The sequence below is a fragment of the Balaenoptera borealis genome, assembly GCF_965194805.1.
Source record: "Balaenoptera borealis genome assembly, chromosome: 16".
Classification (NCBI taxonomy): domain Eukaryota; kingdom Metazoa; phylum Chordata; class Mammalia; order Artiodactyla; family Balaenopteridae; genus Balaenoptera; species Balaenoptera borealis.
This window is the reverse complement of record NC_138872.1, coordinates 69,166,859-69,188,050: the sequence shown is the minus strand read 5'-3', so window position 1 is coordinate 69,188,050 and position 21,192 is coordinate 69,166,859. Positions and strand designations below refer to the sequence as shown.

General features: G+C 46.0%; 2 protein-coding genes and 1 pseudogene across 13 annotated transcripts in view; 1 reads left to right on the top strand and 2 right to left on the bottom strand.

Moving 5' to 3' along the window:
- ZKSCAN2 (zinc finger with KRAB and SCAN domains 2) overlaps positions 1-21,192 on the top strand; it is a 502,693-nt gene that overhangs the window by 281,299 nt on the left and 200,202 nt on the right. The gene's annotated exons all lie outside the window — the stretch shown is intronic.
- On the bottom strand, positions 5,224-8,101 carry LOC309613779 (large ribosomal subunit protein eL21 pseudogene; annotated as a pseudogene). The gene has a single exon. The product of its transcript is annotated as a large ribosomal subunit protein eL21 pseudogene (transcript).
- TNRC6A (trinucleotide repeat containing adaptor 6A) overlaps positions 13,594-21,192 on the bottom strand; it is a 105,539-nt gene continuing 97,940 nt past the window's right edge. For all 11 annotated transcript variants that reach the window (XM_082362375.1, XM_082362372.1, XM_082362369.1 and 8 more), the window contains 5 exons: positions 20,756-20,863; positions 19,319-19,540; positions 17,106-17,176; positions 16,182-16,321; positions 13,594-15,665 (listed from right to left, as the gene is read on the bottom strand). In XM_082362375.1, the coding sequence (XP_082218501.1) occupies positions 15,290-15,665; positions 16,182-16,321; positions 17,106-17,176; positions 19,319-19,540; positions 20,756-20,863 (917 nt within the window). In that variant the 3' untranslated portion in view covers positions 13,594-15,289. The remainder of the gene's footprint in view (positions 15,666-16,181; positions 16,322-17,105; positions 17,177-19,318; positions 19,541-20,755; positions 20,864-21,192) is intronic.

Below are 21,192 nucleotides of genomic sequence, written 5' to 3'. Positions count from 1 at the left end.
TCAAGTCCAGTAGGAAATGAAGATTCCCCAACAGATTTGACAGCAGTCCTAACGGTCCTTGGCCTGACTCTTACTGGTCCACATTGAGTCACATGCTTATTCTTGAACCAATCACCTGAGCCACGGAACACAAGCTCTTTTTCCCTGCCGTCCTTGAGTTGTTGCCAAAGAAAATCAAGGTTCGTATTTCTAGAAGAAGGGGGAAGGTGTGCTGGACAGGCAAAACCAATGCACATCCACCCCTTTTGCTCATTGGTTCATTATGAGGATTGAGTGAAAAGTGCTTGGCTGGGGCATGGTTTATGATGGGTTCTCCCACAGACATGTGGCTGTATCCTTCCCCTCCCAGAAATTGAATGCCCCAAATCCCTTCCGTGAGAGGGTAGATGTGCCCAAGAATGGAGACGGTCCTATGTCATCTTTCTGTAACTCCTTTCTATCACATAATCCCCTGAGGAGTCATACCCTCCTGTGAACCATTCCAGACTCTTTCTAAAACTAAGCAATGTAGACATAGAATGCACGTGTGACCCATCAACTTTATTTTCATCCAAATAAAAATGAGATTATCCTAATAGGGTTTTCTGTAACTGTACTTATTTTCACTCAACTATGTCAGAGATGGCTTCCCATAGTGGCTTATCCATATCTATCTCATTGTCTTAGTGGCTGAATATTCCAGCTTCTGGACAAACTATAGTTTATTTAACCAGTCCTTTCTTGGAGCAAATACTGCTGATGTCACCCAAAATCCAGTTTCCACTTTTTCACTAATAACAGAACACTCACATTGTCTATGGGGACATGATATTCCAAATAAAGACTCCAAGTCACAGCCCCCCAGCTCGGCGTGATTAAGTTCTGCCTCATGGCAGGTGAGCATAATTGAGGCATCGACATGGGGGTCCTGCCCTTAAAGAGAAGGGGCATGTACTCTCCATGCCACTGTATCTCTTCTTGCTGGCTGGGATGTGACCAAGGGAAGGAGATATCTTGGGCCATGCAGATGAAAGAAACACTGCAAGGATGGAGGGAACCTGGGGTACCAGCCCTGACTTCTGACAGCCAGATTGCTCAGTGACAAAGAAGCCACAGCAACATGGTCTTGTTAGTGAAGCCACTACTCTTTGGGGGTCTCTAGTCCAGCGGGTGAGCCAATACCCTGAATATGTGGTCCTCCAACCAGCATCAGCGTCACCTGGCCACACCCCAGACCTCGGGACTCTGACTCTACCTTTTAACAAAATCTCCAGGCGAGTCCAAGCACGTTCAAGTTTTAGGACAGATCTGATATCCTTAATGAAGGGCGGTTCCACTGTCTGCAGTTTTCTATTACAAGCAAGGTTGCAGTGACGATTGCGGTCAATGTCCTCTCCTAGACTGGAATCTCTCTAGGTCAGATCCTAGGCATGGGATTGCTGGTCCATGGAAGATGGACTTTAAAAAAGTTTTTGAGAGTATTTGTTTGGCTGTTTTTGATATTTTTGTTTTGTTTTGTTTGTTTTTTTTAAGATTTAAGAAGTTTCTAGTGGGAAAATCTCAGAAAAGCTTACTTCTCATACCTTCTTCTAGAAAAAGGGAAATCACGGTACGCCCCCTGGTGGCTGTCTTCTCCATTTACAGGCAAGTGGGTCCAGGGCTAAAAGACCTTGCAACCCCAAACCCACCAAGGGTTAGTAAACCCCAGAGCAAATGAGGATTATGCTCTCACTGGGTGCCTTCAAGGCTACTCCCCACAAGAACCGCTGCAATGGTCATGCAAGCAAAGGGCTGTATGCAAGAGGACTGACACGCCAGTGCAAGACTGACAAAAAGAGTCTGAAAAAATGGCTAGATGGAAACATAATTGTTGCACAACAAACCACACATATAAAAAATGTCCAATGCTTCCCTGGTGGTCCGGTGAGTAAGACTCTGCTCTCCTTATGCAAGGGGCCTGGGGTGGATCCCTGGTCGGGAACTAGATCCTGCATGCTGCAACTAAGAGCCCGTGTGTCACAACTAAGACCTGGTGCAGCCAAAATAAATAAATAAATACATAAATTTTTTTTTTTTTTAAGTCCAATGGATGAGTTTTTTTTTTTATTGAAGTATAGTTGATGTAAATATTATATCTTTCAGGTGTACAACACAGTGATTCACAATTTTAAAGGTTACATTCCATTTACAATTATTATAAAATATTGGCTATATTCCCTGAGCCGTAAAATATATCTTTGTAGCTTATATATATATATATTTTTTTAATTTTTTATTTATTATTTATTTTTATTTTTTATTTTTTGGCTGTGTTGGGTCTTCGTTTCTGTGCGAGGGCTTTCTCCAGTTGCGGCGAGTGGGGGCCACTCTTTATCGCGGTGTGCGGGCCTCTCACTATCGCAGCCTCTCTTGTTGCGGAGCACAGGCTCCAGACGCTCAGGCTCAGTAGTTGTGGCTCACGGGCCCAGTTGCTCCGCGGCATGTGGGATCTTCCCAGACCAGGGCTCGAACCCGTGCCCCCTGCATTGGCAGGCAGATTCTCAACCGCTGCGCCACCAGGGAAGCCCTGTAGCTTATATAATTTATACATAGCAGTTTGCACCTCTTAATCTCCTACCTCTACCTTGCCCCTTCTGTCTCCCCACTGGTAACCACTAGTTTGTTCTCTGTATCTGAGTCTGTTTCTTTTTTGTTATATTCACTAGTTTTATTTTTTATACTCCACAGGTAAGTGATATCATGTGGTATTTGTCTCTCCCTGTCTGACTTATTTCACTAAGCACAATACCCCTCAAGTTCATCCATCCATTTGTTACAAATGGCAACATTTTATTCTTTCTTATGGCTGAGTAGTATTCTACTGTATCAATATATATATCCCACATCTTCTTTATCCATTCATCTGTTGGTGGACACTTAGGTTGCTTCCATATCTTGGCTAGCATAAGGGATGAAATAAAATTTATATTTTAAGGCAAGACAAGAAAAATTAAACAAAAAATTCTCTGTGTTTGCTTGGGCCTCTTCCCTCCCTCCCTCCCTAATGTGCAGTGTGCATCTGCATTACACATTAACCAGAGCTCCTCAAAGATGGAAGTGCCTGCTCAACTGTAAAAATCAATTTTTTTCTTTCTTCTGACACTAGCAATGTAAATTCTTAAAAGAATAGTGTTCTTTCCCAACTCTGCAGGGGGTCATGGTGACCTGCTTCTCACCTTGTACGTGCTTACTTGGACTATGTATCCTTGGTGAACTTTATGTAAAATTATCAGTATGTCATTTTGATGTATTGTCCTTAGTCTCAAAAATGTGTATGACTGTGCTTTTGGCTTCTAACAGGCAAGTTAGCTCTCAGAGCTTTCTAAGAGTCTGTTTCCTGGGTTATAATCCTCAATTTGGCTCAAATAAAATTCTTTTTTTTTTCTCCTTAACTTGATTGTTAATTGAATTTTTGTCAAAATAAGTAATGCTGTTATGAACATTGAGGTGCACGTATCTTTTTGAATTAGTGTTTCTGTTTTCTTTGGGTATATACCCAGGAGTGGAATTGCTAGGTCATGTGGTAGCTCTGTTTTTAGTTTTTTGAGAAACCTCCATACTGTTTTCCACAGTGGCTGCACTAATTTACGTTCCCACCAACAGTGTACAAGGGTTCCCTTTTCTCCACATCCTCGCCAACATTTGTTATTTACAAATAACTTTTTGATGATAGCCATTCTGAGAGATGTGAGGTTATGTCTCACTGTGATTTTGATTTGCATTTCTCTCATGATTGGCAATGTTGATCATCTTTTCATGTGCCTGTTGGACATCTGTATGGCTTCTTTTTTTTTTTTTAATAATTAATTAATTAATTAATTTATTTATTTATTTTTGGCTGTGTTGGGTCTTCGTTTCTGTGCGAGGGCTTTCTCTAGTTGCGGCGAGCAGGGGCCACTCTTCATCGCGGTGCGCGGGCCTCTCACCATCGCGGCCTCTCTTGTCGCGGAGCACAGGCTCCAGACGCGCAGGCTCAGTATTTGTGGCTCACAGGTTTAGTTGCTCCGCGGCATGTGGGATCTTCCCAGACCAGGGCTCGAACCCGTGTCCCCTGCATTGGCAGGCAGACTCTCAACCACTGCGCCACCAGGGAAGCCCTGTATGGCTTCTTTGGAAAAATGTCTATTCAGGACTTATGCCCATTTTTTAATTAGGGTGTTTCTTTTTCTGATGTTGAGTTGTATGAGCTGCTTATATATTTTGGATATTTACCCTTTGTCAATCATATTATTTGCAAATATTTTCTCCCATTCACTAGGTTGTCTTTTCATTTTGTCGATGCTTTCCTTTGCTATGCAAAAGCTTTTAAGTTTAATTAGGTCCCATTTGTTTGTTTTTGTTTTTATTTCCTTTGCCTTAGGAGACAGATCCAAAAAAATATTGCTATGGCTTATGTCAAAGACAACCATTAAGTTTTGACATATGCATGCACCTATGAAACCATGGACACAAGAAAATATCCAACATCCCCTGAAGTTTCCTAGCACCCACCCCATCCCCAGACAGTCAATGATCTGTTTTTTGTCTCTATAGATGAGTTTGCATGTTCTAGAATTTTATATAAATGGCATTATGTAGCATGCACTCTTTTTTGTTTGGCTTTTTACACTTCGCATCATTATTTTGAGATTCATCCATGTTGTTGGGTTTATCTATAGTTATGGTTCCATTGTATAGATTGATCAATTGATTTTTTTATTTTTTTAATTAAAAAATTTTAATTGAAGCATAGTTGATTTACAATGTGTTAATTTCTGGTGTACAGCTAAGTGATTGTTATACGTATATATACATTATATATACATTCTTTTCCATGACAGTTCCGTTGTATGGATATACCACAATTTGGTTTTTTATAAATTTATTTATTTATATGTTATTTTTGGCTGTGTTGGGTCTTCGTTGCTGCACGCAGGCTTTCTCTAGTTGTGGTGAGCGGGGGCTACTCTTCGTTGCAGTGTGTGGGCTTCTCATTGCAGTAGCTTCTCTTGTTGCGGACCACGGGCTCTAGGCACGCAGGCTTCAGCAGTTGTGGCATGCAGGCTCAGTAGTTGTGGCTAGTGGGCTCTAGAGCGCAGGCTCAGTAGTTGTGGTGCACAGGCTTAGTTGCTCCACAGCATGTGGGATCTTCCCAGACCAGGGCTTGTACCCATGTCCCCTGCATTGGCAGGTGGATTCTTAACCACTTCACCACCAGCGAAGTCCTTGTTTGTTTGTTTTTGTTTGTTTGTTTTTACAGTCCAGGTCTTTTATTTTCTTTACACCATCATGCCATGAATTAATAAGGAACAGGCTCCAACAGTTCAGGCTCCTTTTCATTGGTTCTCACGAAGTGTGCTTCTCTGGGTGGAGCAGGCTGGCACTTCAGTTGAACCCGAGTACCTTTCTCTTTGGCTTCTTTTTTTTCTGATCATTTTCCTTCACACGTTTCAGGAAGCTATCTCGGCTCTTAGAGTGCTTAATATGCTCCATATGCACATTAATTTTCTTGGCAAGAATCTTGCCCTTAACTTGTTTGTTTACAATATGCCAACAACATTCTGGGTAACATGGTAGACTCTGCCAGTTTTGCCATGGTAACATTTATGGGGCATTCCTTTTGAACAGTGCCCATTCCCTTGATATCTACAATGTCAACTTTCTTGTACATTCTCATATATGTGGCCAAAGGAACAACTCCATGTTTTCTGAAAGGCCTAGAGAACATGTAGCGGGTGCCCCTCCTCTTTCCCGTTGTGTTGGTCATTCTGGCGAATTACTGGAAGATGGCGATTCTGGCCAAAAGGAAGCCACAATTTGTTTATCTGTGCATCTGTTGGCGGATATTTGAGTTGTTTCCAGTTTGGGGAGACTGTAAATAAAGTGCTGTGAACAACAGCATAAGTCTTTGAATAGACACATTTCTTTCTCTTGAGTACACGCCTAGGCGGGGAATGGCTGGATTATGTGGTCAGTGTAAAATTAGGTATTTAAGAAACAGCCAGGACTCCCCTGGTGGTCCAGTGGTAGAGAATCTGCCTTCCAATGCAGGGGGCACGGGTTCGATCCCTGGTCGGAGAACTAAGATCCCACAAACTGTGCAGTGCAGCCACAAAACAAACAAACAAACAAAAAATTGTAGATAAGGGATAGTGGACTCAGATTGTATTATATTTCTGTTGTACAACTAAGGAAGCAGACTCAGGGCTATTCAATGTCATCAGCAAGGCTACCCAGCCGTGCAACCGTTCAGCACATTGTTATTATCTGCCTGCCACCCACCACACACTCTTCCAGGCACTGGAGAATCGAGAGGGGGAAAAACAGACAACCACTGTCTCTTAGGAAGCTAATGCTCTCACGCAAAAACTGTGCATGAATGTTCATAGTAGCATTATTCATCACAGCCAAAGAGTAGAAACAACCCAAATGTCCATCCGCTGAGGAATGGATAAACAGAATGTGGTCTATCCATACAATGGAATATTATTCCATTTTCTGACACATGCCACACATGGATGAGCCTTTAAAACATTATGCTAAGTGAAATTTGCACTAAGCCAGACATGGAAGGTCACATATCATATGATATAGATGGTTTATATAAAATGCCCAGAATAGACAAATCTATAGAGGCAGAAAGTAGGTTAGTGGTTGCCTAGGGCTGGCAGACGGAGAGGAGATGGGGAGTGACTGCTAATGGTACAGAATAATGAAAATGTTCTAAACCTGACCATGGTGATGACCCCACAACTGTGAATATACTAGAAACCACTGGATTTTATGGCATGTGAATTATCTCTCAAACTTGTTATGAAAAAAAAAGAAGCAAATGCTCTTGGAGTGAAAGTAGATCAATAAAGACAAAAATACAACTGATTTTTTCCAGAAGTGGCAACCTACTGGAGGAATACACTTAAACCAGCTTTAGTTTGTCTGATCACTGCTCCTAACTATTCTACGTCTAATAGCTCAGTTATTATGCTTTCTGTTATGAGGACAGTCTCACTCTGGGATTTAAGATTCTGTGTTAGTCAGGGTTCTCCAGAAAAATAGAAACAATAGGACATTTAAGGAATTGGCTTATGTGACTACAGAGGTCAGCAAATCTAAAATCTGCAGGGTAGTCCAGCAGGCCAGGGACCCAGGAAGAGTCAACGGTGTAGTTCAAGTTCAAAGGCCATCTGCTGTCAGAATTCATTCCTTCTTGTTCCAGGGAGGATCAGCCTTTTGCTCAATTCAAACCTTCAACTGATCGGATGAGGCCCACCTGCACTATGAAGGACAATCTGCTTTAATCAAAGTCTACGAATTTAAATGTTAATCTTGGGACTTCCCTGGTGGTCCAGTAGTTAAGAATCTGCCTTCCAATGCAGGGGACACGGGTTTGATCCCTGGTCAGGGAACTAAGATACCACATGCCTTGGAGCAACCAAGCCTGCATGCTCTAGAGTCCACGTGCCGCAACAAAAGCTCCTGCATGCCACAGTGAAGATCCGAGTGCCACAACTAAGACCCAATGCAGCCAAATAAATTAAATAAATAAATAAATATTTAAAGAATAAATAAAATAAAAAAATTTTAAGTGTTAATATCATCCAAAGACACTCTCACAGAAACATCCAGAATAATAACATCCAGGGGCAGAGACAGATGGCTGCGGGCCAGGTCACTTCAGAATAAGTCCCCCCCCCCCTTTTAATGGTCATTTTCTTGGAGAGCCTCTCCCTTACCCTACCCCTTCCCCCCACCAGGGTGGCAACCTCTTTCCTTAGCCTGTCCCCTCACTCCCAGGATGGAGACACCCTTCTTTAGCCTGTCCCCCCTCCCCAGGGTGGAGACCCTCACTGCCAGGGGTGTGCAAGTGCCCTTGGGAGTGAGTGCCTCCTTCCATGTCACACCCCATGTACCTCCCTTGCCTCTCCATCATCCCGGTCCTGCCTCTCCAGGGAAACTGCATCCCCATCCCCCAAAGGGTCCAGTGGTCCAGTGGACCCATCCCTGAATACGGATGGATTCAGTTGTTCTCAGTAGGTCTTGCAGGGAGGGCCTGTTCCCCCCAGCTGTGACTGGAGGATGAGAAGGATGTCCCCAGCCCCCATGTGAGGTGCAGGAGGCGTTGACAGGGGTGGGGCGGAGCATCCAGCCATTGCCAGCAGGGAGCCAAAGGCTGGTGGGGAGAGAGGGCTGGACGTACTGAGGGACTGGAGGGAAGCCAGTGGAAGGCTGGTGAGCGGGTGGAAAGGGCAACAGGGGAGGTCGAGGCCAACAGGGCAGGTCCTGCAGGGCCTTGAAGGCCATGGGAAGGAGCTTGCGGTTTTGCCAAGTGCAGTGGGAACCACTGAAGGACTGGCGGCTGGGGAGTGACCGGATCTGATCTTCACTCCGCAGCCTGATGGCAGGATGACAATGCGTTTGTTCTGGTAACGCACTTGGATTCCTTGGAGATGGCAAGAGATGCTGTGAAGGAAATAAAAGAGGTCACGTGCTACACCTGGCTTCTTATCCTCCGCGCTGTTGGCACTTGGAGCTGGATCATCCTTTGCTGTGGGGTCTGTCCTGTGCATTCAAGGACATCTAGTAGCATCCCTACCCACTGGATGCCAGGAGCAGTCTCCCCTCCCCCTAGTTGTAACAGCAAAAATGTCTGCAGACATTGCCAACCGTCCCCTGGGGCGGGGCCCTAAATCGCCGCCAGTTGAGAACCACTGTCCTGGACTAGAGAACAGCTGTGGGTGGGAGGGGACTATTCGAGAGGAGTCTGGGGAAGGGTTCCGTGCAAAGGCACCTCTGCTCGGGGTGGGATCAGGAGTCAGCCAGCTGAACACCTGGGTCACGACTGATTCAGAGGAAGAGGGGATGCCCCAGGGCGGGAGTGAGAAAGAAGGTCTGGGGAGGACTGAGGAGAGGAGAGCAGGTGAGGACAGGGGGTGACAGCCTTGGGTACACCAGCTTGCAGGCTGCGGTAAGGGTTTGGGTTTTTTCCTAAGTGCTACGGAAAGCCATCAGAGGGTCGTAAACATGGTGGTGATGTAATTGAGCCGAGGCCCTAGAGTTTAGTGGTACAAGAGGACTTTCTGGGGTGATAGACTCAGGTTATATCTTGACTGGGATGAGGGCTACATGAGTGCCTGCATTTGCCCAAACCCACTGAGTGGTTCACTTTAGAACTGGGCTCCAGCACTGTATGAAAATTATGTTGGTTTTTAATTTTTTTTTTTAATTTTATTTATTTTTGCCTGCATTGGGTCTTCGTTGCTGCACGCGGGCTTTCTCTAGTTGCGGCGAGTGGGGGCTACTCTTTGTTGCAGTGCGCAGGCTTCTCATTGCGGTGGCTTCTCTTGTTGCAGAGCACGGGCTCTAGGTGCATGGGCTTCAGTAGTTGTGGCTCGCGGGCTCTAGAGCGCAGGCTCAGTAGTTGTGGCGCACGGGCTTAGTTGCTCTGCAGCATGTGGGATCTTCCCGGACCAGGAATCGAACCTGTGTCCCCTGCATTGGCAAATGGATTCTTAACCACTGCACCACCAGAGAAGTCCAAAATTTATGTTGGTTTTTAAAAGGATAAAAAGCAAAGCTCGCCCTAGCTGTTGTGAGGAGGGTGGACTGTGGGGCAGGAGCAGAAGCTGGGAGAAGAGAAGTGGCTCCAGCAGGAGACGTCCGGGCTGAGGTCGTGGGGCTGAGGATGGAGAGATGGTCAGATTAAGGATCTCTTTCAGAGGAAAAGCAGATGGATTTTGGATGTTGGGGGTCAGGGACTGAGCTAGTAGGTGGTCTGATGAGAATTTCAACCCAGAGTGGTCTAATTCCAAAAGCCATGCCCTTAACCAATAAAGGTTATTTTACCTACTCTCGCCCTCTCTTTTTTTTTTTTTTTTTTGGCCACGTGGCATGCGGGATCTTAATTCTCCAACGAGGGATCGAACCCATGCCCCCTGCATTGGCAGGCGGATTCTTAACCACTGCGCCACCAGGGAAGCCCCAGGAGTTGATTTTTAAAACTATGAAATCAGCGAAAACCCAGGTGGTTCAGTGATATGGTGAACCTGAGCAGGATCCTGTGGGGCTCCTGGGCACAAAAGCCTTTCTGGGTCCCCCATTTCTCGTTTGCAGGAAAAAGGCTTCATTCAGCCTCCATGCCCTTCCCTGAGTTCCAAAGGGCAGGTTTAAACACTTGCTAATCAGGGAAGGGGGGAGTTGGGGAGACAAGGGAGGAGCAGCCTAGAAACAAGAGTGCAGCCTTGGAGCAGGGTCCTGGGGCCCCCTCAAGGGATACACAGAACAATGTTTTTGAGCTGTGTTGCAGACACTGAAACGCCCACCAGGTGGGAGAAGTTAACTGTACGCTGTCCACAGGCACAGACCCCAGACTGGATGGATCCAGAAGGTTGATGATGCTGACTCCCAATTGCCTCACCATCAACCAGTCAGAAGAACGTCCACGAGCTGATCACACCCTCTTGGAACCATTACTATAAATCGCCTCACTAACCCCTCCAGGTCAGGACACACAGTTTTGAGGGCACTAGCCCGCTGTGGCCCCTTTTGCCTGGCAAAGCAATAAAGCTATTCTTTTCTACTTCACCCAAAACTCTGTCTCTGAGACTCAATTCAGTACCGGGTACAGAGGCCAGATTTTGGCTACAACGGTAACATGGTAATGGGGTCCATGAATTGGATTCAGGCTTGCAGACTGTTTAGATCTTGGGATCCAAGTTTGTCCTCTTCTGGAAGTTGCTGGACTGTGGATACAGCTTCCCTCACTATCCAAAGCCCAGCCCTGCTGTACCAGCAGGTTGGGGTGCTTCCCTACCTAGTGAGTCAATGGCTGGCCAGGACAGGGGCGTACTGGTCCCTGAGGGCTGAGACAGGGCCCAGAGACCCAGTGTAACCTAGCAGGACCCTATGAGGGCCTTCCCCCAGATACTCTGCTTTAGCTCCTCTATGAAGTACCTAGATAATGGTATTTGATGCAAATTTCCTGAGCTGTTCTGCAGATGTGAAACTGCCCCCCCCACCAAACGGAAGATGTTAACTACTTGATGACCATGAGCACGTAGCCCCAGGCCTCCTGGAGCCTAAGGACTGATAAAGTTAACCCCTGTGACACCACCCTGTTCCCCCATCATCAGCCGATCAGAGAACTGTGCACGAGCTGATCACGTACCCTGCAACCCCCGGTCCCTCACCTGGCTTTTAAAAATGCTTTGCTGAAACCCTTGGAGCTTGAGGCTTTTTAGGGCATGAGTCACCTTGTCTCCTTGCATGGCCTTGCAATAAACCTTTCTCTGCTCCAAACTCCGACGTTTCAGTTTGTTTGGCCTCACTGTGCGTCGGGCACACGAACTTGTGTTAACATGAGGACTGGGAAATCACTCTGATGACCCTTTACCAGAGTGATCTCTGCCACTCAAGTCATCCGGAGCTGGAGCTCTCCAGTCCTGCTTCTTCAATTCAAATAGGGTTCGTGGGCCTTATCATGGCCCATCTTTCTGAAGCACCGGAGACTTTTTGAAGAACAGCAATTTAACTGGCTATTTGAAACATTATCTCTAGGTGAAAATGGGTATGATGGAGCCAAATGCAACATTCATATGCAGCTTTAACCTAAAGTGAAGAGTTCAAAACTCTGCCCCCAGATCCCAGAGAGATCCACATCTTCCATCCTCTCCTTAACTTTGGGAGTGTGTTGGTGGACAATTTGAGCCACACTGTACTAGACTTTGTGTTTCCTGTCCTAGGGCCAGGCTGGGGTGCTCTGAAAATGAGAAAACACGTACAAACACTAGGTATGTAGAGAAGCCTTTAACATACTGTTACTGTTATCCCCTCCCCCCAGGACGCTGCAAACACCTACTCAGAGGCAGGGCCAAAGCCCTGGTCTCTGTAAGGGGCTCTCAAGTTTCATCTGGGTGGTTTCTGGCTCTCGTCCAGGGACCCCGCCGCTCACATCTGAAATCAAAGGATCGACTGGAAAAGATCTCCTAAGTTTTGAAGAGGGAAAATCAGTCAAGTCCCAATGCATGCAAATTACCTCTCAGCCAAATATTAAACCAGCTTGCTCAGTGCAACCTCGTTGCCGTTCCCGTCTTGATTCAGCTACCTCCTCCTTCGCCTCAGTCGTTATCTTAACACTATTTAGACCCTACCTGTCAAGTACTTCACCTCCACCTCCACCTGGTTCATCCACCCTCACAGTTTGACAGCACGGCACTACCACAATTTTTGGTCCTCAAATGTCAACCGGCAGCAGCTGTTATCCCTTCAATATCTACTCAGCAACTACTGTGTGTGTGACCACGTGGATTACAAAGACTAGCAAGAGATTATTCACTGGCTGCAGCTCATTCGTCAACAGCAATGACCAGAAAGGGGATCGTGGTTTTGAAGCACGCACCAACGGGAGGAGGTACCTAAATATGATGGAGGAAAAAAACCACCCCGCGTAAGCTGAACCCAGTGATTACCGTCTTTGAGGGGAAGGCAGGGTCGGGCAGGCCTACAGGGGAAGGAGAGTGGAGACAGAGCAGCAAGGCACAGCAGCTCAGGATGTCCAGAGCTAACACACGTCCAGGGGCACAGGAGCTGTGTGGCCCTTGCGAGCTGTATTTGGAGATGCGTGACTGGACGTGTTAAAATGTTTAGATCAACTCTTACAGGCTGTTAGTGACTTGAGGTCACAGAGCCAGGGGAATGTCATGGTCAAACTAATGGCCTGGACTAGGGACTGAGGGACGGGCAGTTGGGAGAGATTAAGAAAGATTTAGGAGGAACACAGTCGCTTAGGGACCAGAACTGTTGTATGTAAGGACTAGGCAAACACCAAACCACTTTTTAATTTTTTAAATCAAACACTTTATTTTCACATAACAAGCGCAAAAAACTCCCAAACACTTTAACAATACAATTAACGCAGTTATGAAGTCAATTATATACTACTCAAAGCCCCAAAAGGTCAATCAGCTTAACGTTCCAAACATTTCCAGACGTGGTTTTTCAAAGCTACCTTTGGTTTTTGGAAAAACCAGTATGGAAGTCAATATACATTGAATGCATTGAACAACATTTGCTTATATTAAGGTGTCCAACAACATTAGCTTACACCTGGCAAGTTGGAGCATGATTTGAAGTCATACACTGAAATACGTACACAGGTTCTGCCCCGGAGCTCCTGCAGTGAGGAGCGAGGAGGGCCGTGAAGGGGGAGGAAAAAGGCCAGTCCAGGCTGTGGCATTTCTCATTGTGTAACAGAGGTATGAGAGTTTAACACTAGAACACTGTCAAGTCATTAAGCTTCATGTTCCAAATGGTCTCTTGCTGAGGCTTGAGATGGGCACAAATGGTGGGGAAGATGAAGTCACAGAAGAGTTTTGAGCAACAAGATCCCAAAGATGCTCAAAGAGGGCAGGAAGGAGCAAGCGACAGTTTCCCATTGTCCTCACATTATTTCAGGGTGAAATTGTGTATAAGTTCGGATAAAATATTCAAATATTTGCTTAGATTTTTACCGGTTGCTCTATGAGAACCCTCATACATAGCAACTTTGAAACTTTCATTATAAAAAAAGAGCGTACAAATAAATTCACAAAAAAGAGACAATTAATGTTGAGCAGCCAAAAAGTCATGGTTTATTATATCTGAAGAAATTTCATAATTCAAACACAACCAAACTGTACATTTTACAATCACATTCTATTTGTAAACAGTTAAAAGCCACTGACTTCTTTTGCATCTTAGGACACAAACAGTTAGAATCAAGGCAATGAAATGATGGCAAATTCTGTACTGTTAAAATTTTTACCCTTGTTTAGTCTCTCTTCTTTGACTAAGCAAGCATTATAATACCATTTGTGGGCAAAAAAAGGGGAAAGGAGAGAAAGAAATTTTAAAAATGGTGTAACTCGTTAGTTTGCAACAACATTTAAAATTTTCTTTATACAACGAACAATCCTGTAAGCCCAATACCTTGGTTACAGTATGCATAGTTACTGATTTCGGCTTTAAGGTACAACAGTTAAACATTAACACAGTCACAAGAGAGCAGAAACATATAGAGCCACTTGATGGGATTACAAAAAATTATTACCTACTGATAATTAGCAAACCATCATCACTCACTAATAAAAAGACAGCATCTGAAAGCAGAATCTCAAACTCCAGCTTTAAGCGTTTTTTTGTTTTTTTTTCTTTTTGGCAGAGAAAATTCTTTAACAGAGCAATATGTAGTATCAGTGCTAAAAGTTGGGGTTTTTCGTTTTTTCCTATAAGAAACTACAAGGAGGTTTTTTTTTTTGTTGTTTTTTTTTTTTTTAAACTGGGGAACTGGTTTTCCTGAGAACCATGCTCTTTGATTTAGGACAGGAATAGAAAAACAAAAGAACATGGCCAAATGCTGCTCCTTTTTCCCAGAGATAGAAAGCATCTTTTAAATCATCCTCCATTTTTTTTTTTGTCTTTTAATTTTTTTTTTAAATGATGGAAGAGTAAACATTTTTTTCTCAAAAAACAAACAAAAAAATCTGTAAACAAGAAGGTTCAACGTGGGAACCTTCAAAACAAAATGGAAAGCCTATTCAAAGTGCAGGGCCCGTCCTGGGTGGCAGGTGGGCTGCAAGTCACAGCTGTGGCCACAGTTTTTCAAACTGCAGAGCGAAATTCTTTAGTTTTATAACATGAAAAAACTGGTGCAATACTTTCATTTATAGTCCTAAGTCAGTATCATAAACTTGATCTTTTAAACTCCACGATACCACAATAAGGTAGGCAAACATCAAGGCATAGTAGAGAGCGCACACCTTTTAAGAACATCCTTGAGTAAACATTTACACTGGAACAGCTGCCCCCCCATATTGCCGATTAGACGGAGAGAACATCATTCAGTGCAAAGTTAAAAGCTCATACATTATCAGCCCAAAAAATGGTTTTGCAAAAAGAAAAAAAGAAAAGAAGAGAAAAAGAATGAATGGGGCGGGGGGGGGGGGAGGGGCGGGGTAGAAAGGGGTAAAAAAAAGAACCCAAAGGCTAAACATGATGAATATACACAAGTGAGCTCATTCTATACGGTGTAGCATGTATGGCGCTATTTGGGAGTGTAAATAGATAGATACCTTTTCACATTATAATATTGGCCTGCATGATTCAAGTATTCAAACTGATATGTTTCAGGGAAAACAAAGTGGAAAATGTGCAGAGAATAGCTGTTCCCACAGGTGGCCCTGGCTGCAGGCGGCGAGCCCAACTTAGTGCTCCTTTCTTTCGCGTCTTGAGGTCGCAGTTCTGAGTCGAGTCTACACTGTTACATGGACTCTCCACCCCCACCCAGGTGGTCAACAGAAAGAAAAGCGTTAATGGGGGATGGGCTGCTAATTCCCCGGGGGTCGCTGCTGCTTGGAGGACCCCACAAGCTTGTGGAATAATGTGGGGTCCCCCAGAGGGAAGTGCCATGAAGGTCTCCACAGTTAGTTCCCGACAGCCCAGCACCATTCCAGTGATTGAGATCGGTCCGGCTGGAGAATGAGTGGGAACAGTCGAGGGAGCCCAGCCGGCTCTGGCTGGACCCGAGAGACTGCCAGCTGGGAGAAGGGGTCAGAGACTGACTTTGTGCAAAGAAACGACTGATCTCCTCTTCACTGGCAAACTCAGCAAGAATAGTAGTGTTCCCCAGTACACACCTGGAGGAGAGAGACACAAGCGGGCTAGCTGAGGGGTGTGAGTCAAAGTGAGGGTGACACTGTCTCTGCTACAAAAGCAATGGAGGGCGAGAGGGAGAGGGCGGCGCACACAAGGACCCAGCGTGCCCTCCCTTCCAGCCAGCGTGTGCCCCGGAGGCTGCACACGGCGGGGGCACAGCGCCCCGGGCTCTCCGGGCCCAGCCGTGCCACCCGGTGCTGTTGTGGCATCAAGATCATGTCCTCTTGTCTCCTACCAGGCAATTTAAGGGATTTTCTAGGGCCATTTGGATCTGGTGTGACGCACGCCCTTCTGAGCACTGCCCTCGGAGCCCAAGACACAGCAAGGCTGCAGCTTTTAGGAAGCGCTCACCGCGGGACCCCGAGTGCTGGCCCCGAGGTGGCACACAGAGCCACCAGCTGCGTTTTCATACACACAAGGGAGCCCTAACGAGAGAATTCCAAACTTGCAATCCCAAGGGCATTTTCCAGGTGCCATGCGCAGAATGGCCAACTTACATGTGCAGAGACTTTTGTGCCTTCACTACCTCTTCTTTTGAACTGTAACGGACCAAAGCATTTCCATGTGGGAGGTTCAGGTGGAATGTTATCAGTGGGCCATGCTGCATGCACAGAGTGCGCAGAGTCGAGCCATCGATCTAGGAGACAGAGCGCGGCAACTGCCAATTAGATGCACCGCCGTGAAGACTGTCCGGGTAGGTTGTCCCAGGCTGGGACTCTGGTCCTTTCTCTCTTGCCCAAGGCTCTGCACTCCTGGTGCCACTCTTCACTGGGACTCACTGCTGTGACAGGGTACAGTGCCCCCCTCCCCACCTCCACTGGTCCCAGAGCCATACCTCCGTGGCCTCTAGACTCCCAGGCATTCCCCAGATCCCCAACTCCTTAGTTAGTCACTGCCCCTGCTGTGGCTTCATGTCTTCTCTCTTCCCTGCCCTGAGGACAGGATGCAGCAAGGCACTGCTCCCTGGGGAGGAGGGGGGTGGGCTCTTAACACCCAGCCTCCAGAGGAGGGGGCAGTCCAGGGACCAAGAAAACGTTCTCATCTAAAAGGGCAGACAAGTTTTCTCAAAGTGCAGTACAAGGACCACCTGCATCAAATTCATCTGAATGCCCTTATAGCAATGCACATCCCTGACCGTAGCCCAGATATACTAAATGAGAGTCTGTGGGGTGAGGTCTAGGACTCTGTATTTTTGGTCAGCTCCCGTGCATTTTAGTGTTACAACCACTGGATCAGACCACCAGCCCGCCTGAGGCATCTAACGACCATTCCCTGCTATTTCCTCTGCCCGGCCCTGACACCTACTCAGCACCACTTGGAAGGCCTGGGCAGTCCGCGTCTCAGACTTAAACCAGAATGGAAACCTTTGCTTCCATGCTGCCTGGCGTATCCACGTAAGCCAGGACACCTGATGTTCTTACCTGAGGTGTAAGGTTTTTCAGAACAAGCCAATTTGTTATTCTCCCTGAGCTGCTCTCACCCCAGCTGGAACCTAAACGAGGAAGAAAAAGGACAAGTCAGTTTTCCAAGGCTGTGGCCTGAATGACTGTTCAGGACAAACATGCTCCAGTCACACTGCAGACATTCAGGAGGATCATCTGGGCGCGTGGCGTCCTTCTCTTCCTTCTTACTCACCTGTGCGTCTACGTGGGGTATCTTCTCTGTGGGCCCAGGATGCCAGCTCACTCCAGCTCTGACCAGGTGTTAATTTCTGGGGCACGGGGCTCTGCCTCTGGGGGGTGGGGGCTCAGAGGGCTGCCAGCTCATCACACGGTGGGCTAGTGAACCAAAGGCCAGATGCCTTTGGGGTCTTCCCATTTATAAAGCTAAAACTGTCGCAGAATGGTAGCCTTTGGGGAACAGCCTCAGCTCACGATGATCTCAGGTTAGCAAGTGATGACTCTGCATGCATGTCCCACAGGGTGTGGAGTTCGAGGGGATTTAAGAGCTGGCAGTCGTCCAGACATTGCTCGTTTTAGTCTGGGCTACCACAGGGGCTCCACATCTGGCCCTCCTGCCCAGCCCCACAGCATCGTCTCTCCCTCCCAGCAGCAGAGGTTTAAGACATGATCAAGTCACTTCTGTCTACAACTATTCAAAAGTGCCTCAGACCTGATGAGGATGATTATAATTTTTGTGACTTTCTGTTTGAATAATAAAAAAAAAAAATCCCACAGGACTCAGAGGCAAAAAATATACACATCAATCTTCACTGCAAAGTAAAGGAGCTGTTACAGTGGAGGATTACTGGACTGAATGTCAATATTATGACATAGTATGAGTGTGTTTCGTGTTTGGTAATTGCAATCATTGTTGCTTTTGTTGTGGTCATCCATTTACAATGCTTGGTGTCAGTCTCTTCATCTCTTGTAAAAATAAAATACAGTGTGTGTGTGTGTGTGTGTGAAGAAAAAAAAAAAAAAAAGTGCCTCAGAAACACTCCAGGTGGCTTAGGAAGATGGCTGCGTGACACAGCCCGTGACAAGCTCCAATAATTCCAACAGGAAACGCTTGTGCTTTCCCAGGTCTCTGCGCCTGGCACATGCTGCTCCCTCTGCTGGCCTGGCTGACTCTTACAGGCTTCCTGAGCCCATTCAACTCCACCAACCCTCCTGAGGGGGAGGGTGCCACCAGGCACTTAGCTGGCACCCAAAAGACGTCTGTGGCCTGAAAGAACCACTTACACATGACACCAATTACACTAACTTGCATTCAGTAGCTTGGAACAGACTCATGTGCTTTTTTCACACAATTAAAACTTTCCCCCAAAGGAAACACTGCAAGTTTTATTTCAGCCAATCACCTGTCCTAAGATCAGAAAATTATTAATGAGGTTTTACTACAATTTTCAGCCTGGAGATGAGAAAGTGTGGTGCATTTGGGGGGCAGGGTAGAATGGATGAACTGGTAGACGAGCTCTGAGTTGTGTTTGTGGCTGTGTGTGTGGTGTGTGTCGTGTGTGTTGTGTGTGTTGGGGGGAGGCGGGCGGGGACATGATGCCAGTACAAATCCAGCGCTAGTCATTTACGGAAGGTGTAGAGAGGTAAGGGAACCATCTGTCCCAGTTTTCCTGGGACAGTCTGGTTTAGGCCTGTACAGTTAATTAACAGCACCCCTTTTCACTCTCAAACGTCCCTGTTCAATCAATAAATTTTATGATCATCCTAAGTACAGGCCAAGCTTTCACCCAAACAGACCCCATTCTTCAAGGCCCAGATGGGCTGCTCCCACCTCCCCAGGCCTGTCACATGACACTTCTGCTCCATGTGACACGGTATTATGACAAGCCTGCCATGAGCAGGAAGTTACTATACCTAATAAGATGAGCCCTTGAGGAACTTCTGAAAGAAAGGAGATCCCCATTCCATTAACTTTGTCACTGACAGGTGTGTGTCTTTGGGGACATGTAAGTAAACTGGGCAAAATTTAAAATAAAATTTAAGACTCTCAAAAGCATGGCAATTGCAGAAGATAGCAATGAACTAGGAATCTTATGTTTAGTTAAGTTCTAATCTTACTTTATAGAGGATAATGCAACAGTCTGCTATTTAGGTCTCTGTTAAACTAGACTGTTGGTACTGGTTAGTGTTCAGCAAATAAGCCACATGAAACCACCTTACGCATGTCGTCTCACCTGGGGTGTACCTGGCGTCAGAATTTCCCCATCCTCCACCTACACGAAGGGGAGAATTATCCCACGTAGACAAGGGTGGCTTCTGACCAGTCAGTCCCGGAGGTGGGCGGGACGGAGCAGTGATGTTTTTAGGTGGCAAAGGGACCTTCCACAGCTCATGAGCCAGAGACGTGTTTGTAACTGAACCAGGAGACCATGTCAATTTGGAATCACTATTTCTGGCTACTCAAAGGAAGAAAACAAAGTGGGAAAGAGGGGAGACAAATGCTTTCAGAAAAGAGGAAATTTAAATAATGACAACACCCATTCCCCCACTAAAAGCGAATCAAACAAACAAAAAAACTTTAAAACCCCAAATCAAACTAAACTGCAGAAGAAAAACAAAAAGCCAAAAGGAAACTGCTCCCTTGCCTCAAAACAGACTGTCTCTTATTAATAGTTTTAAGACCTGTGAGACCCTTAGTCCAGCGTATACAACTACACTGAACACTGCTTTGAGCTGCTCTAAAGTAGCAAGTGGGAACTCCATACCTTAACAACCATAATGAGTCGCTCAAGACCAACACTTAGGCCGTGAGATTTCAGCATTGTGTTATTCATTCATGAAAAAAGGACTACAAAAGCAGCCCTAACTCAGGGAGTCTTCAGAGCAGACATTCGCCGGGGGCTGCTCTGTGCTGAGCGCTGGGTTGCTGGGCACTTGGCGTACGCCACCTCTAATCCTCACACACATTCTACTGAGGTTCAGAGAGGTTAAGCAACTTGCCCAGGGGTCCAGTGCACAGCCAGGAACACAGAAAACTAAATCAAAATAATACTAAAAAAAACGAGAGAGCAGAAGGGGATAGAAAATTTTATACCTTCTGTCACCATCAATTATTTTTTCTACCTGCTCATAAGGAGCATGTCTTTAAGTCAGCACATCTCAAAGTGTGATGGGAAGACTGGTCACAACACAGTTTATTACTGGTCTGTGACAGTACAAATACAGAAATTCAGAGTGAGCGTTTGTAAACTCTAACAGCAATATGACGCTGCTGTAACTCCCGTGTGTACTTTAGCAATTCCAAGTTCAGGTTTACTATATTTTACAAGTTATCAGTCTGCAAAGGATTGGGCACTAAAAAAATAAAAGGTCCTTCACTACAGACTGTTGAGGACTACTGCTTAGAACTGAATTACATTTAAGCTGAGACAGCTCTCAGATGAGAGTGGCTATTCAGTGAAACCTGATTATTTTAGTAAATGACTACTGGATACAGTACATTTTAAAAGGGGGCAAACGGTGTTAAAAATATCTTCCCAGGCTCAGAAATATACTCTCCCAGCTCCCTGAAAAGAAGACTGAATCAAAAGAAGAGGTAAACACAACGGCCCTGGCCCCAGGTTCTGCCCCTTCCTCTGCCAGAGCCTTGGCAAACTCAGGACAAGGCCCACCTGAAGTGCTTTGTGCTGTACTGCTGAGGGGAACGTTGTAGTTGGAGGCACGAATGGATGACCAGGCACTAGTTGAAGGCAGCGTGGTGTTCAAGGATGAGGATGACCCTACACGGGGAAAGAGCACAATCAGTCATCCCCAGAGCAGGGGACACGGCATTAGAGAAGAAGCAAAAGCACCCAGTGAACCTGCAACTTAACAGTATGCCACAGAAAGGAAGCAGCCATGTTCAGGGCCATGGGAACGGCGCCCATGACTGTGGCTTCCTTCCTGCCTTCAAAACAGCATGTGGAGAGCTTGCTCACTGTTTCCACCGTGGCTCAAAAGAGGTATCCCTCCCATTCCGGTCTTCTCATAACTGTCTGTGAGAACGCACCCCAACAGTGGGATCCAGCAAGAGACAACACCAGCCCTGCTTCTCAGTAGTGGGCTCCAC